Source organism: Anabrus simplex, chromosome 9 (assembly GCF_040414725.1).
Source record: "Anabrus simplex isolate iqAnaSimp1 chromosome 9, ASM4041472v1, whole genome shotgun sequence".
Lineage (NCBI taxonomy): Eukaryota > Metazoa > Arthropoda > Insecta > Orthoptera > Tettigoniidae > Anabrus > Anabrus simplex.
This window is the reverse complement of record NC_090273.1, coordinates 62699782-62715275: the sequence shown is the minus strand read 5'-3', so window position 1 is coordinate 62715275 and position 15494 is coordinate 62699782. Positions and strand designations below refer to the sequence as shown.

The 15494-nt window shown below is 40.1% G+C and overlaps 1 protein-coding gene across 1 annotated transcript in view; it reads right to left on the bottom strand.

The window, feature by feature from the left end:
• The window catches only part of LOC136880860 (uncharacterized), a 344256-nt gene that overhangs the window by 199058 nt on the left and 129704 nt on the right, over window positions 1-15494 (bottom strand). Inside the window, exon 2 of the mRNA XM_068229151.1 lies at window positions 7505-7710. Coding sequence (XP_068085252.1) covers window positions 7505-7710 — 206 coding nt within the window. The remainder of the gene's footprint in view (window positions 1-7504; window positions 7711-15494) is intronic.

The following is a 15494-nucleotide window of genomic DNA, read 5'->3' as shown; positions in this document are numbered from 1 at the left end:
TGAACAGATGAAAGTATACGCCACGGCCTAATTTATAAAAATGGATCAAATCGGTGGGAACACGCTAGCCTCCTAGCGAGGCAAAAAATCAACAAAAAAGAAAAAGCAAAAACAAAACAAAAACGGATGTTTCAAATACACTCATTTCCTTTTAAATGCTTACTGGACAAACCCTCAGCTGTCAGCCATGATATGTTTAGGACATATTTTGCTATTCATGAGCCATATCCTTCGTTTCTGGACCGCACTTATTTTTGCAATTTGCTTTATGTCACACCGACACATATGGGTCTTGTGGGAACGATGGGAGCGGAAAGGCGTAGGAGTGGGAAGTAATCGGCCATGGCCTGAATTACGGTACAGTTCCAGCCATCTTTAGGGCTGCTGACAGTGGGGGTTCGAATCCACCATCTCCCGAATGCAAGCTCACAGCTACACGACTCTAACCGCACGGCCACTTTCTCGACGAAGGGCTACAGGTTGTTATATTGGGATTAATTGTTATTTTTTAATTATATTTTGGTTCTTTGGGCGATATCTTGTTATTCTTGGATAGTTTTAGACATGTTTGTACATAGACTCTGCGAGGACTATCACCCTTTTCCCAAATCATTCAACCAAGAATTCCAATCACAAAAATGCTTTTAAATGAAAATCGACAAAATTGTTCATACGCTCTTTTGCTTCTCAGTTAAGGTATGTGATCAAGATAATATTTTCAACAAACAGTCACCCTGACAAAATACACAAGGATTATAATCAAGTCCGTGCACGAAGGCAGCGTAAGAATGTCAACTTAAATAGGACCCTCAGCTGTTAGCCGTGTTATTTTCAGTGAATTTTGTTATTTTTGGGTGATATTTTGTTTTTAGAGGACATATTTTGATAGATATATTTGTTGATTGTTGTGCCATAGTAATGTTTCGGTATTTTTCAACAATATTTTGTATTTCTAGGGCCATTTATTGATATTTTTGTAATTTTTAAAATATTTCTAATCACATTTTATTCAGTTTAAGCCCATGTTTGCTTGGATATTAGTACAAATTTTAATTATTGCAAATTCCGGCCTTACTAATAACATTGTTATAGACGTAGGTATACGTATCACAATAGGTTTCGGTGAAGGACAGTGGAGATTTTCCAAGCAAACGACAGTTAGATGCCTCGCTATTGTCCTCTTAGAGAGGAGTCGAGTCTTGTGCGACGCTCAGTGTCTCAATAATGTATCCCAAGATGATGCTGAAGCCGTGAGGACAATGGACTTAATTAAGCTATTCGAATAGAATGAGTTTCAGTTCTGCTGTAGCAGGCCTGTGTAGCAGTTGTGGAATTACAGAATAAACGCTACGTTCTTAGGAATGTCCTTTGTCTCAAAATTTAGAGGATTTAGTTGCGCAGTTTGTGTGAGAATGTTCTGGCAAGGAGCAACATGTTCCTTATACGATGAAGTTCTCGTGAAATCATTTTCAGTAAATTTCTGTGGAAGGTAGAAAGAAACCATGATGCTACAGCCCTAATGGGCCTTGACCTGACAAACGACCGCTGCTCAGACGAACCTGTATACGTGGAAGATTCGTTTTTATATCGAAAAATTATTATGCTAGTCCGCCTCTGTAGTTTAGTGATTACTGTGATTAGCCGTCACCCCTACAGGCCCGGGTTCCATTCCCTGTTCTCCCACGAGATTTGGAAAGTTGTACATGGACTGAAATGGGATCTACTAAACCTCGAGAGGTCAACTTAGTAGAGGGGGTTCGATTCTCACCTCAGCCATCCATGAAATCTTTTTCCATCGATTCCCACTTCTCCGGGAAAATGCAGGGATGGTACCTAACTTAGGGCCACGGTCGCTTCATTCCGTCTTCCTTGCCTATTCCTTCCAGTCTTCTCATTCCCCCCACGAGCCCCCTGTTCAGCATAGCAGGTGAGGCCGCCTGGACGAGGTGTTGGTCCTCCTCCCCAATTGTGTGCCCGACACGATATCTCACGTTCCAGGACACTGCACTTGAGTCGGTAGATGTGGGATCTCTCAATGAGTCCGAAGAAAAAACCAACCTAGGAAGTTAAACGGTTTAATATTATAATTTGCAGTAATTTACACATTTCGAAATGTAAAGTTTCCATGAAATATGCTAGTCGAGATTTTGCTTATTTGATATTCCCAGGGTAGCTTTCAGAAAACGCTACTTGTTTGCTTTGAGTGCCCTCAAGTCCGCCATATTCAGCCTCTCCTAGATGATTTCCAGCCCTGCGGCAATGGGAGGTATTTTCGCGTCAAATAATCTCATAGCGGTTCCCAGTGAAAGCTTCGTGATTGCTTTAATTTCATATATGGCTCTGGTTGCCGCTCTTCCTCGAGACTTCATGTGGGCTCTGTACTGTAGACTCTAGCTGTTGCATGTAATGTCAGTTCTTGATATCTGGATGTATTTACTGACTTGAGGGGTGTTGATCCTAGGCAAATATTGTCTCTAGCTGCTTCTGTGCCTCCTTACCAAAACGCCATTTTTACAGATTTCTTAGTGTTGTGTATTTTCATTTTTATTAGTGCTGATTTTCATCTTGTTATCTTATGCCCATCTGTCTAGGTTGTCAATGGTCTTTTGCAATTCAGGTAAGGAACTCAAACCAGTGACCATATGATCTGCGTACAAGTATATGTCACTATTTACTGTATGTAGTGGTCAAGTGTAAAAGAGAGCCGCGAGCCCTAAGTTCGAAATAAATAAATAAATAAATAAATAAATAAATAAATAAATAAATAAATAAATAAATAAATAAATAAATAAATAAATAAATAAATAAATAAATAAATAAATAAATAAATAAATAAATAAATAAATAAATAAATAAATAAATAAATAAATAAATAAATAAATAAATAAATAAATAAATAAATAAATAAATAAATAAATAAATAAATAAATAAATAAATAAATAAATAAATAAATAAATAAATAAATAAATAAATAAATAAATAAATAAATAAATAAATAAATAAATAAATAAATAAATAAATAAATAAATAAATAAATAAATAAATAAATAAATAAATAAATAAATAAATAAATAAATAAATAAATAAATAAATAAATAAATAAATAAATAAATAAATAAATAAATAAATAAATAAATAAATAAATAAATAAATAAATAAATAAATAAATAAATAAATAAATAAATAAATAAATAAATAAATAAATAAATAAATAAATAAATAAATAAATAAATAAATAAATAAATAAATAAATAAATAAATAAATAAATAAATAAATAAATAAATAAATAAATAAATAAATAAATAAATAAATAAATAAATAAATAAATAAATAAATAAATAAATAAATAAATAAATAAATAAATAAATAAATAAATAAATAAATAAATAAATAAATAAATAAATAAATAAATAAATAAATAAATAAATAAATAAATAAATAAATAAATAAATAAATAAATAAATAAATAAATAAATAAATGTACTACTCTATGTGGCCAGGCAGCAGAGTTTTACTAGATTGTATATGCTCCCCCAAGTCGATTCTCACGCCGTCTTTCACGCTGTAAGCATTGATCTGGATGAAGAATGACCGTAAATTCTGTTTTGTATATCCTGGGAACCATTCAGCCATAAACAGAATTCTTGTTATCCTGCTTCCTCCGCCACAAGTAGTGACACTTTTACTGTCGGAGCCGATGCGAACACAGTTCACAAAGAACGCTCACTTCCTGACGTCTATTTTTTCCTTGTTCATATTATCCTTCTCCTCCTCGTGTGTACGGATACTCACACATCCTTGCACCAGTTTTCAATTTCCGGGACCGTCTTTGCCCCCCATCACCTCTTATTTCCGCTCAAGTTCTTCTCCTTCTTACTACCACACCTCTTCTTCTCTACCATTCTCCTTTCCTCATCACCTTGAAGCAAGTTTTATCGCCCTTCCTCCCTCCAAAACCTTCATCTCACTCTCTCTTACTCTCCTGCTACCAATTTCAAGGTTTAGGGAAGATTGAGCTTTAACTACCAGCACAAGGAAATACACGAGAAGATATAAAACGGGAACCAGAACAAAAAGGAAAGACAGACGCGGATTTTATATTTCTTTAAGAGCAGCAGTCAGGAGTGGTTAAGAAAAAGATATTGTTAACCTTCGAGAGAAAAGGAATGTTTATTAAGAGAGTAAAACGCAAAAGCCTTGCTTCCAGTAAACGGATATTTGTGGGAGGTAGGGGGTTAAATAAAAAAACCTCTCAAACACAAACTGAGCTTCAGTGCTCATTGGCGTTGCAAGTTCATGTGCAATTGCAAGTATGCCGGTAGTATTTAATATACAGATCAAAGGATACAACCCGCTACTTACAAACTGAACTTGATGAAATACTTCTTACTGCCAAGAGATGGAGCAACTCTCTGAGAGGACGTATGCAGCACGGATTTGTGACCACAAAGCCAATATCTGAGTGTCTGTATTATTATTTATTATTTAATATCCAAAAACAATACAGGAACCTTATTTTACCAAAGGTATATCAGGATTGTAGTTTAAAATCATTACAAAGAGAATTCTTATGAATTTTGATAATGAATGTGATGTGAGAAACTGCACATAACAACATTGTCTCTTGAGTACATAATACAGTGGTTTAGAAAGTTCTAGGTTACAACCATTCAGGTGACAGTGTAAAAAAATATCTTCTCGTTTCAAACACCGGACAATCACTGTCTGAATTGATCCGCAAAAGCGTAAGTAGCTGTCTGTAACGTTAGGTTTAAAGCGTTCCAAATAAGATTTAAATTTCCCGTGACGAGTTAAAAATTGAGCGAAAACGGAAGTTCGGCACTAATGCTTTACACAACAGTCGATTTTGAACTTCCGAAAGAAATATTTCCACGCAACAGATTCTTTCAAACTACTTGTCCACAAAATATTCCAGTGATGCAAAATGTATTGCCTGATTTGTCCTTGAACATAGCATATTGGAGATGTATGGTATGCAATATCCAAAAGAGATATAGCAGCTGATTTAGCTAATGAATCTGTTTTTCATCTCCAGTAAATCCAGTGCGACCTCTAATGTAAGATGTACAGATGTGAGAGCACTCTTGAGCTATTGCTCTGATATTGCCAGCTATTGGATTTAAGTCATATTTATCGTTTACTGAACTCAATGAAGCTTGTGAATCACTGAAGATTCGTACTCTTGTGCTGTTAGTTTTTCACCATTGTAACGTACACTATAAGGCACAAAGTACTGCCTGGAAAATTGAGCAGTTTGGAGAAAGTTTAAACTGAGATGCAAATATTTCAGCATCATTCTCATACACTACACAGCCAACACTGTCGATTCAATCTGAATTTGGTATGCGGAATGTTTGCATTAGGGAAGATCATGATTCTAATTCAAGATTTAACACGAAGTTACTGTATCTATATCACGAATATAGATCCGTTCACCCTGTACAGTACGAGGGTTGTAAATAAAGAAGTGGCAATGTAGTTCAGACACTCGCAGGAGATCGGGCATGCGCAAACAGGATATGGGAGCGGCAGGTGGCGCTGTTGTCGATGTGTAGTGTGCATCCAGTTAGGAGTGTTGTTGCTGTGTGGCGTTGAAGTGAAGAATGTTGATTTCACCGCTCTAAAGCATGTTTTCAGAAGGCGATCAACGTTCGTGGATTAAAATAGAGGTTGACCGTGGCAAAAATGCATCAGAATATTATCGAGGATTACGTGAAGCCTGTGGAGAGAATGCATTACCGTATAGGACGGTTGCAAGATAGGTCAAGGCGTTTCATGTGGGTCGGAATGAAACTGAGGATTTTCACCACACAAGTCGGTCGTCTATTGCTCAAGATCAGACTGACATCGTGAGTGGACTCAATTCCGCAGGCCATCGATGGACTGTCCCGGAATTATCCGTAGAGGCTGGTCTCAGTCAACAAATGGTGTGACACGTACTGACGAAATATCTTCACATGAGGAAAATTGTGTCCCTTTGGGTTCCACACGAAGTGACCGAGGTACAGAATGGCACCGACATGCACTGGTTGGCATTTCTGCAGCGTATTGTCTCCACTGATGAGATGCGGGGACGAGCTTACGAGTTTGAATTAATGCACCAAATGAATGAATGGCATCATCCAGGTTTGCCACGTCCACAGAAATTTCGACAAGAACACAGTCGAGTGAAGCTTATGCTGATTATTGCATACGACTACGAGGGTGTTATTGTTACGCATGCTGTGCCTGAGTGACACAGCATCAACAGTGACTACTACTGTCGATTTCTCGAGCGACATCTGAGTCCGACTAGGTGGCGCAAGCGTCCACGTTTATTGCGAGATGATCGCCCAATCGTGTTGCAAGACAACGCAGGTTGTCATGTCACAAACAGTGTCTTATTACAACGGTGGTATTGGGAGGTCTTGAAACATCCTCCACACTCACCAGACATGAGTCCTTATGACTTCGACCTGATTCCCAAGTTGTAGGAACCCCTCCGAGGCCGCCGATTTCCTGACGTGGCTTCTGTATTCCACGCAGTAGGGCGCTCCGTCACTGTCAACAACAGGAAATGCCTTGCCAACCGTCCGCAACGGCTTCCCAACATTTGTCAAAAGGGACTTTGCGGGTGACTAAATTCAAGGAATGTAATACAATTGTACCTGTTAGTTTATTAAATGTTGCGTTCTATCAATATTGCCACTACTTTATTAACAGCCCTCGTATAAATTATGTGAGCAACAAACTGGAATCAGGGATAAGTTATTGCGAATAATTTTATACTGTACAGACTAAAAGAGAAAGTTACAGGATTGTATATCTATATATCTAGGTATTCTGCCTTATGGCAGGTCTTGTCATGGGATGAACCTCTTCCACTGTTGCCTGTCCTGCGCCAAGTTTTTCATGTCCGAATATTTATTTCCTTGGATATTGTCCAACATTTGATATTTTTTCCTTCCTCTTCCTCGTTTGCCCCTCACCATTCCTTCTTTCAGTAAACAGCCTCTCCTCAAACAATGTCCGATCCAGTTCATTTTTCTCCTTCTAATGATTTGTAACATACTTCGTTCTTCTCCAACTCTTCGTAATACCTCCTCATTCCTTGCCCGGTCTTCCCATTTCACTCGTTCTATTCTCCTACATACCCACATCTCTAGTGGCTCCAATCTTCTCTCATCTTTCTTTCTCAATGTCCAAGTCTCTGCGCCATACAGCGCTATGCTCCAAGTGTAACACTTAGCAAGTAAAATGACCTGGGCAAAGCTGTGAGGTAGGCAGCACACAACGGTATGATGTTAAACGTGGTGAATAGTGAGGTTGTAAGTTTCACTGAAAGGATACGTCCTCTAAGTTTTAATTACTATGTTGGTAGAATAAAAGTACCTCATGCGTACCACCGTAAGGAAACATAAGTCCTTCTTAACGCATCGTTTGAGAGAGTCAACTCCAGGTGCAACAGTTCGTGTTTTTTAAACAAGGAAATTGTTACTTACATCCACTGTCACTCCTGGTAGAGGGAACAGCTGTACTGGAGGGATATCTCTGGGCACGAACCGGTAGAACTCATTGCCATCTTTGTACCACTTCACGGAGTAGAGCGCTTCGCCCTCCAGGTCGAAGTGACACTCCAGGCGCGCACTCTGGTTCCGGATGGTGTGCATTGGGATCCGCACTTCCAACAACCGCAGAGCATAGCCACCTGCAAAAGAACAAAACATTCCGGTCAAACATTTCGAAGTACGGTATGTTCTTTTATAAGAGCTGTGACACAATTCGACCCAAATAATGAAGGGTGGATGGGAGGTCAATTCCTTCATCCCAGGTAAAGTAACGTGGCCAGTAGTACTCGCTTTCCCCTAGGAGTGTTTTAGACCGTGAAGTGTGATTCAAATTCAGTGCTCATTTTGTTCCTTTTTCACGTACGATACTGCTAATGATAAGGGAAGAAAGTAGAATTATCTACAATATGTACAAAAATCACTCTGCAGTGTGCAAGACTATGAAAAATAAGCAGCTATCCTGAAAAGAGTGAGGGAAGGCTGCGATTTGTCTCCTCTTCTTTTCAACCTTTACATAAAACAAGCGATAAAGGTAATCAAAGAGGCATTTGGAAAAGGAATCGCAGTCAAAGAGAGGAAATCAGAACTCTGAGATTTGCGGATGATATTGTTATCCTATCTGAGTCCGCAGAAGATCTGGAGATGTTGCTGAATAGAATGGACATGAGGAAATTGTAATAATTTGATGAATATTGATAAATAAAATCATGAATAAAAGTATATAATCGAAATGTACGTAGTATGGGCGCCAGAGTTCCCCAAAATGGATCCCTAGAATTTAGACAGAGCATGATAAACTTTATATCCCAGGGCGTGTACATAATGCTGCGTACTGGCACATCTGCTTCAGGCCTTACCTAACCTTCTGAAAACGACTAAATAGGTAGGAACTGCACCTAGGTTCATCAATAACTCCACTGATTCTAAAATATCTAACTGTATTCTTAATAAAAATCCGTGCATGAGCACCTCATCAACACACCAAAATACAATTATAATACACAAACAAAAGATTGCTGGAAGACTCCATATTTACAACAACAACAACAATGAAAACAGTGGGGAAACGAAAGCGAGAACTAAGCCACCATTTGTAGTTAGTTCGTTAAACAATGTACATATATGTATATAAGAACCCTTCACTGTCTCTATATCAATGCGACATGCCGATTCTCATAATCGGCACTTATAACACCACACAGATACTGTACCTCGTAATACTGTGTTCACAGACTTTAACACTTGTTGTAAAGATATATACATTTGAGCAACACACGCTTGTCGATTCTGAACATACATTATGGAAAGTCTGAGATAGCTTTCACCAACATATTATGTCAAGCCGCCACAAGTGCTACAATTCTAAGTTGTATGTCGGTCACTTTTCACAAACATAAAATACTACGTTCCACAAGCAAGACTACGTTCCACACACGTTTGACGTCCAGTCCAGTATACAGCAACAACGTCACTCCAGCACCGCATATCAAGCACTACTTCCTTCCCGTACAGTCTGTCCGCACTACTTCCTTCTCGTACAGTGTGTCAGTTGTGGTTCTCTTGCGTAGTGATGTCGCCGTATATAAAGACCTCAGGTCTCACATGGTTCGCCGAGATTGATCCTTGCCAGCCAATCGTGAGTGATCCTCTTGTCAAGACCATTCCCTGAACTTCTTTTTGGTCGCAAGACATAAACAAACTCTCGGGTGTTTCACATGAGTCATAGAACTTTCCTAGTACAACAACAAGCTCATCTCATCAGACTGGAATGGCCGCATGAGTCATACAAATTACCAGAGTCCAATATAGCAATATTTTCCCACTCGTTGTTCAAAACAAATTACTCATACCTCCATATGTGGAGACCTCCCAGCTTACAAATATTAATGACAAAATATTCAAATGAAATACTGACGATAATAATAATAATAATAAATCGAATACTGACAATAATATCTCACATTTCTACATGTAGTGTGAGGGTGTGATATATGTACTATCACATAGATGAATATTGTTACTTGCGTAGTAAAATAACTAGCAATGGCAGAAGTAAGGAGGACATAAAATGCAGACTAGTACAAGCAAAGAAGGTCTTTCTTTCTTTCTTTCTCTCTTTCTTTCTTAATCTGCTTACCCTCCAGGGTTGGTTCTTCCCTCGGACTCAGCGAGGGATCCCACCTCTACCGCCTCAAGGGCAGTGTCCTGGAGCGTGAGACATTGGGTCGGGTATACAAGTGGGGAGGATGACCAGTACCTCGCCCAGGCGGCCTCACCTGCTATCCTGAACAGGGGCCTTGGCAGGGGATGGGAAGATTGAAAGGGGTAGACAAGGACGAGGGAAGGAAGCGGCCGTGGCCTGAAGTTAGGTACCATCCCGGCATTTGCCTGGAGGAGAAGTGGGAAACCACGGAAAACCACTTCCAGGCTGACTGAGGTGGGAATCGAACCCACTTCTACTATCTCCCGAATACTGGATACTGGCCGCACTAAACGACTGCAGCTATCGAGCTCGGTGATATAGGAATTAGAAAGATGCTTTCATCTGTAGCTTGGCATTATATTGAAATGAAACATGAACGGCAACTAGCTCAGAAAGAGAATAGAAGTTTTTGAAATGCGGTGTTACAGAAGAATGCTGAAGGTGAGATGGATAGATCGAATCACTAATGAAGAGGTACCGAATCAAATTGGCGAGAGGCAGTATCCTCTTATTTAAGGTTCTCCATAAATTGTACTCTAGATCTTCCTCTGGTCCTTCTACCTTCCACTTTCCCTTCAAACATGGTGGTGCACCAGTCAGAATAGCGAAACAAGTAGCAAACGAAGCCTTTTCATCTTTTGTTCAAGGTTTCAATCAAGGTACGGTGTCCGCCCTAGAGAACGAAAAGGTTCTTTTGTTTTCTCTCGACATTTTGAAGCCAAATATTGGACTCGAATAATGCCAAGCAAATTACATTTCATTGTAAAACTGTAAATTCTTATCAATAAGGAAGACTGTTCGGCAATAAGTTATCAAGCTTAAGTGACTGACTTTCAGCGCGCAGTTCAATGGTAAATGTTCTCAGGTTAAAGATGAGGCACGGACTCTCAAGCTTCCGTCGGAGGATATAGTGTGGGTGAGGGGGTTGAGATGTAAGGGGGAAGCGTGCTGGTGGACAGTTTCGGGGGGTGGGGGGGAGGAAGGGTGCGGGCAGAGGTTTTCACGTGGGCAGAGTCCGTAGCATTGTAGAAGTAAAGATGTCCTCACAAACCCCTATACGAACATGCGTCAGCGAAATCTCCATGGTTTGCGTACAGTTAAATGAAATAATAATTAATGACATTGTTTGCCCTATTATTTATGTTTTAAGAAGAAAAATAATAGAGAATTATATTGAAATGAAACTTTTGAGACCAGGAATTTATATTGAAATTGGGCCTCTGGCTTGCATCCCGCGTTTCTTGAGGGTTGGCAGCAGTGAATTAGTTTGTTTTTGGGCGAAAGATTATAATGAGTGCGGTGTACTGGTCAGTAGCATCCAAAGATTTATTGTAAAAAGTACTGTGGCCGTCCACTCGATCTCAGAGTCCACCAGCCGCCACTGACGTTAACAGAGTAATATATTCTAGGACAAACATAGATCTTACCATTCCTTACTTTTGTGTGACAAGTCTTTATAGAGTTATCCTACAATTACTACATATATTTTGCATGAATTGATTGAATGAATGAATGAATGAACACTCTTCTCACCCAGTCACGGATAACTATCAACTTGGGAGAAATTTTCATGAATAAATGGGCAACATTAAACGCAAGCACACCTATTTCCACTTGGAGCTGCTGGCCAAGGAACGGAAACGCTTGGAAGACATGTATGTTACCCCCAACCTTAGGGTTGACGAGAATAAATAATAATAATAATAATAATAATAATAATAATAATAATAATAATAATAATAATAATAATAATAATAATAATAATAATAATAATAATAATAATAATAATAATAATAATAATACATTTTTCATATACCTTCTGAAGGTGACAGATTTTGTACTACATCAAAATTTATCATGTTCCTACCAGAAAAGTGCAAAACAAATTTATATTTATTCCACGAAACAGTCAACTTGTATTCACATTCCGACTGTACGAACAAAACTCTTACTGACTGTATTTGGAGTATCGACATCAAATATACTGCGGTGATATTATAAATGGACGTATTATCATATAAGGTTTTCTTTGTGTTCAGGCCTTCCTCTATAACTCTAGTATAACAACGTGTTTGATGCTAACGGAGTTAGTTATCGTCTCTCGGACCTAAATCTTTCATACAACTGCCACTGATAGTTCCATTACTTAGAACTGAATCGAAAATCCTATAGAGCAAAAATGTTCATGACTAATTATATACACTGACTTAGCAAATGTCACAGGATAGTCACCTAATAGCGTGTGGGGCCTCCTCTGGCCCTGTGAAGTGCAGTGAGACGCCGTGGAAGTTAGTCGACAAGTCCCTGGTAGTCCTCTGGACGCAGCTGACACCAAATCGTTTGTAGAGCGACCGCCAATGCTAGTCTGTTCCTAGGTGCAGGATCCATGGCACGGAGCCTGCGTTCCAAGACATCCCAGATATGCTCGATAGGGTTCATATCGGGGCTCCTGGGTGGCCATGGTACTTGTTGGACCTCCGCTGCATGTTCCTGAAACCATTCCCGGGCGACGTGGGAGCGATGTGGCGGCGCGTTATCATCTTGAAACACCGCAGAACCGTCTGGGCGCTGGAAGGCCAAAAATGGGTGGAGATGGTCTCCGAGCAGCTCAACATATCGCGTACCATTCAAAGTCTCTTCCAGAACAACTAGGGGGCCCCATTCCATACCAGGAAAATGCACCCCAGAACATAACAGAGACACCAGCGCCCTGGACCACACCTTCGAGGCAGGCGGGATCCATCGCTTCATGTGGTCTGCGCCATACACGGTGCCTCCCATCGGCATGGTGCAGTTGAAATCGTGATTCGTCCGACCATATCACGTTACGCCATTCCCTGGTGACTGGCGATAAATGCGCGTCGTTGTGCCCGATGACGTTGGGTTAACAGTGGCACCCGTGTGCGGCGTCGGCTCCCATACCCCATAGAACCCATGTTCCTACGGATTGTTCACTGCGAGACGTGTCTAGCACGGCCTGTGTGGAATTGAGCCGTGATTTGTTGCACGGTTGCCCGTCTGTCACTATTGACAATCCGTCTCAGATGTCGCCGGTCACGGTCATCGAGGGTGGCTGGACGGCCGGTCGTTCGTCGGGTGGACGGTGACACCCGCATTCAACCATTCACGATACACCCTGGACACGGTTGATCGTGTGAAGCCGAATTCCCGCACCACTTCCGAAATCGCACTTCCCATCCGTCGGGTACCTACCACCATATCCCGTTCGAACGGTGTCAGCTCAGCATCAGTGCTCCGCTATCCCATGACATTTTCTCAGTCAGTGTACATATAAAATAAGAGTTTTGTCTGTACATTGCTTAGAATTTTAAAAAAATGGCATTTCTATATCGGTCGTGCCCACAGTAACAAGGAAATGCACTCTTTTAATTTTCTATAATCTCTGTATGCAGTATGTACTCGCATCACGAGAAAATGGCTGAAGGGAAAGAAATCCTACAACCTGTTTTACCGGGTCAGGGATGGAATGTATGAAGCCCCCATCTTGCGCCGAGGATAGGAATTGTGTCGGCTACCGAAGCCTATCGCACTCCTCTGGGGCAATAATTAATGACTGACAAATGAAATGATATCGGAGAGTGTTGCTGGAATTATAGATGACAGGGAAAACCGGAGTACCCGGAGAAAGACCTGTCCCGCCTCCACTTTGTCCAGCACAAATCTCACATTGAGACCGGGATTTGAACCACGGAACCCAGGGGTGAGAGGTCGACGCGCTGGCTGAAGGGAATTTAATGAAAATCGGTGTGTAAAGTCGGAGAACAAGGCACTAAAATCTAGGCTATAAATTATTTTGTTCACGCTGGATGAAATGGTAGTTTAGGGGAAGGAGCCTAAAATTTAATTTTTAAATACCTATTGTATTGGTTCTATCGAAAAGTACTGCATAACATAAGTTGTAGAGAATACAATCATTTATGTCTTATACAGTTTCACCGTACCGACTATGATAACATAATAATTCCTGCATTTAGACTTTCTTGCTTAGTCCATATCAACGCCGAGATATTGTTCATTAGTGCTCCCACTTAGGAGCCTCAGAATCTGGGCAACAATGTGAGGAGTGGACAAAAGTGTAGTCATGCACATGCTATGTGATTGTCCCATGCGCCACTTCCCTAACGTTAAGAGAAAGGCACCGAATTTTATGTTTCAGGCTCCATCTGAAACTTTCCTGCTGGTGAATATTTTTGAACAATTAAATACTCTTGCCATTATTTCTACTAAATATGACATATTGCAAAAGAAAAATCGAGATTATCTGAATTATTTCATTGCAGGAAGGTAAGGAAAGAGAATGTTTAAAGATACTTTAGTTTATTTAGATTCAACATATCCTTTTCTGTTGTGAAGTGCTCTCTTAACCATGTTAATATTATGTTATACTGTTTTCGTCTGAAGACCGACTCATTGGCTGAACGGTCAGCGTTGAGGTCTTCGGTTCAGACGGTCCCGGGTTCGATTCCCGGCAGGGGTCGGGGATTTCAATCGCCTCTGATTTATTCTTCTGGCCCGGGGACTGGGTGTTTGTGTTTGGCCCAACACTTTCCTCATCATATTCAGAAAACACCCTACAATACCGACCACCACAGAAACACGCAATAGTGATATAGGGTTGGCGTCAGGAAGGTCATCCGACCGTAAAACAGGGCAAAATCCACATGTGCGACACAGTTCGCATCCGCGACCTCCACAGGTGTGTGAAAAAGCGGTAGGAAAAGAAGAAGAAGAGACTGTTTTCATCTGAAGTAACTGGAATCATATAAATAAAGTTGTTCGTGTCTGTTTGTCTGTTTGTTTGTTCCACCATCACGTGGAAACGGCTGGATAGATCTCAACCAAACTTCATATTTAGAGTATATTCATCCCGGGGAAGGTTTTGATATGCATATCATTTTAAAATCTTTGAAAAGACGGGGGTTTTATAGGAAAACCGTTTTCTCTTATACTATTATAGGCAAAACATCGAATTTGTCGTATAAGGACGAGACAAAGCTCAATTTAATCCTCTTGACGCAAAGAACAAAACTCGGTAAGCCCTGCGGGCCCGAAAACCATGTTTTAAGGCCCTAAAACCAACCGTTACGGATATATTGGTACCACACTACCCCTGCTCTAGGAATCGGATAAAGAAATGAACTGCCGTAACCATGGCAACGTCAGATCCAGGATTCTAGAGCAGTGAGATTATGTATGTACGTTTGGGCATAGCTGCCAACCGAAATTGGTACAAATAAGACTTAATATCTGGAAAAAATATACTGTTGTGTAAGGCACTCATAGGACTCCTTTGGGCGGGGATGGAAAGGGGGTGAAGTACGAGTATAAAAATCTTACTATATATAGAAATGGAAGTGTGTGTGTAAATGACACATCTCCTCCTAAACCACTGGAGCAATTTCAACCAAACTTGGTACACGTATTACTTACTATCGGGAGACGATCACTGTGGGGGTAAGCCATCCCTAGAGCCCTTAAGGCAGGGGGCTCAGGGGAGTAGTTACAAAAATAATCGAGAATAATGTCGAATTCATAGTTTTCGGGGTCGCTGAGTTGAAAAGTAATACTCCAGAATTTTTTAAATTCCAAGTCCAGCCCCCTTTTAGGTGGGGAGCAAACGGGGGGGGTGGGGTGAGATATAAAATTAATCGAAAAACTACATACAAAAATATTATCTTCTTTTTACTATATATAAAAATT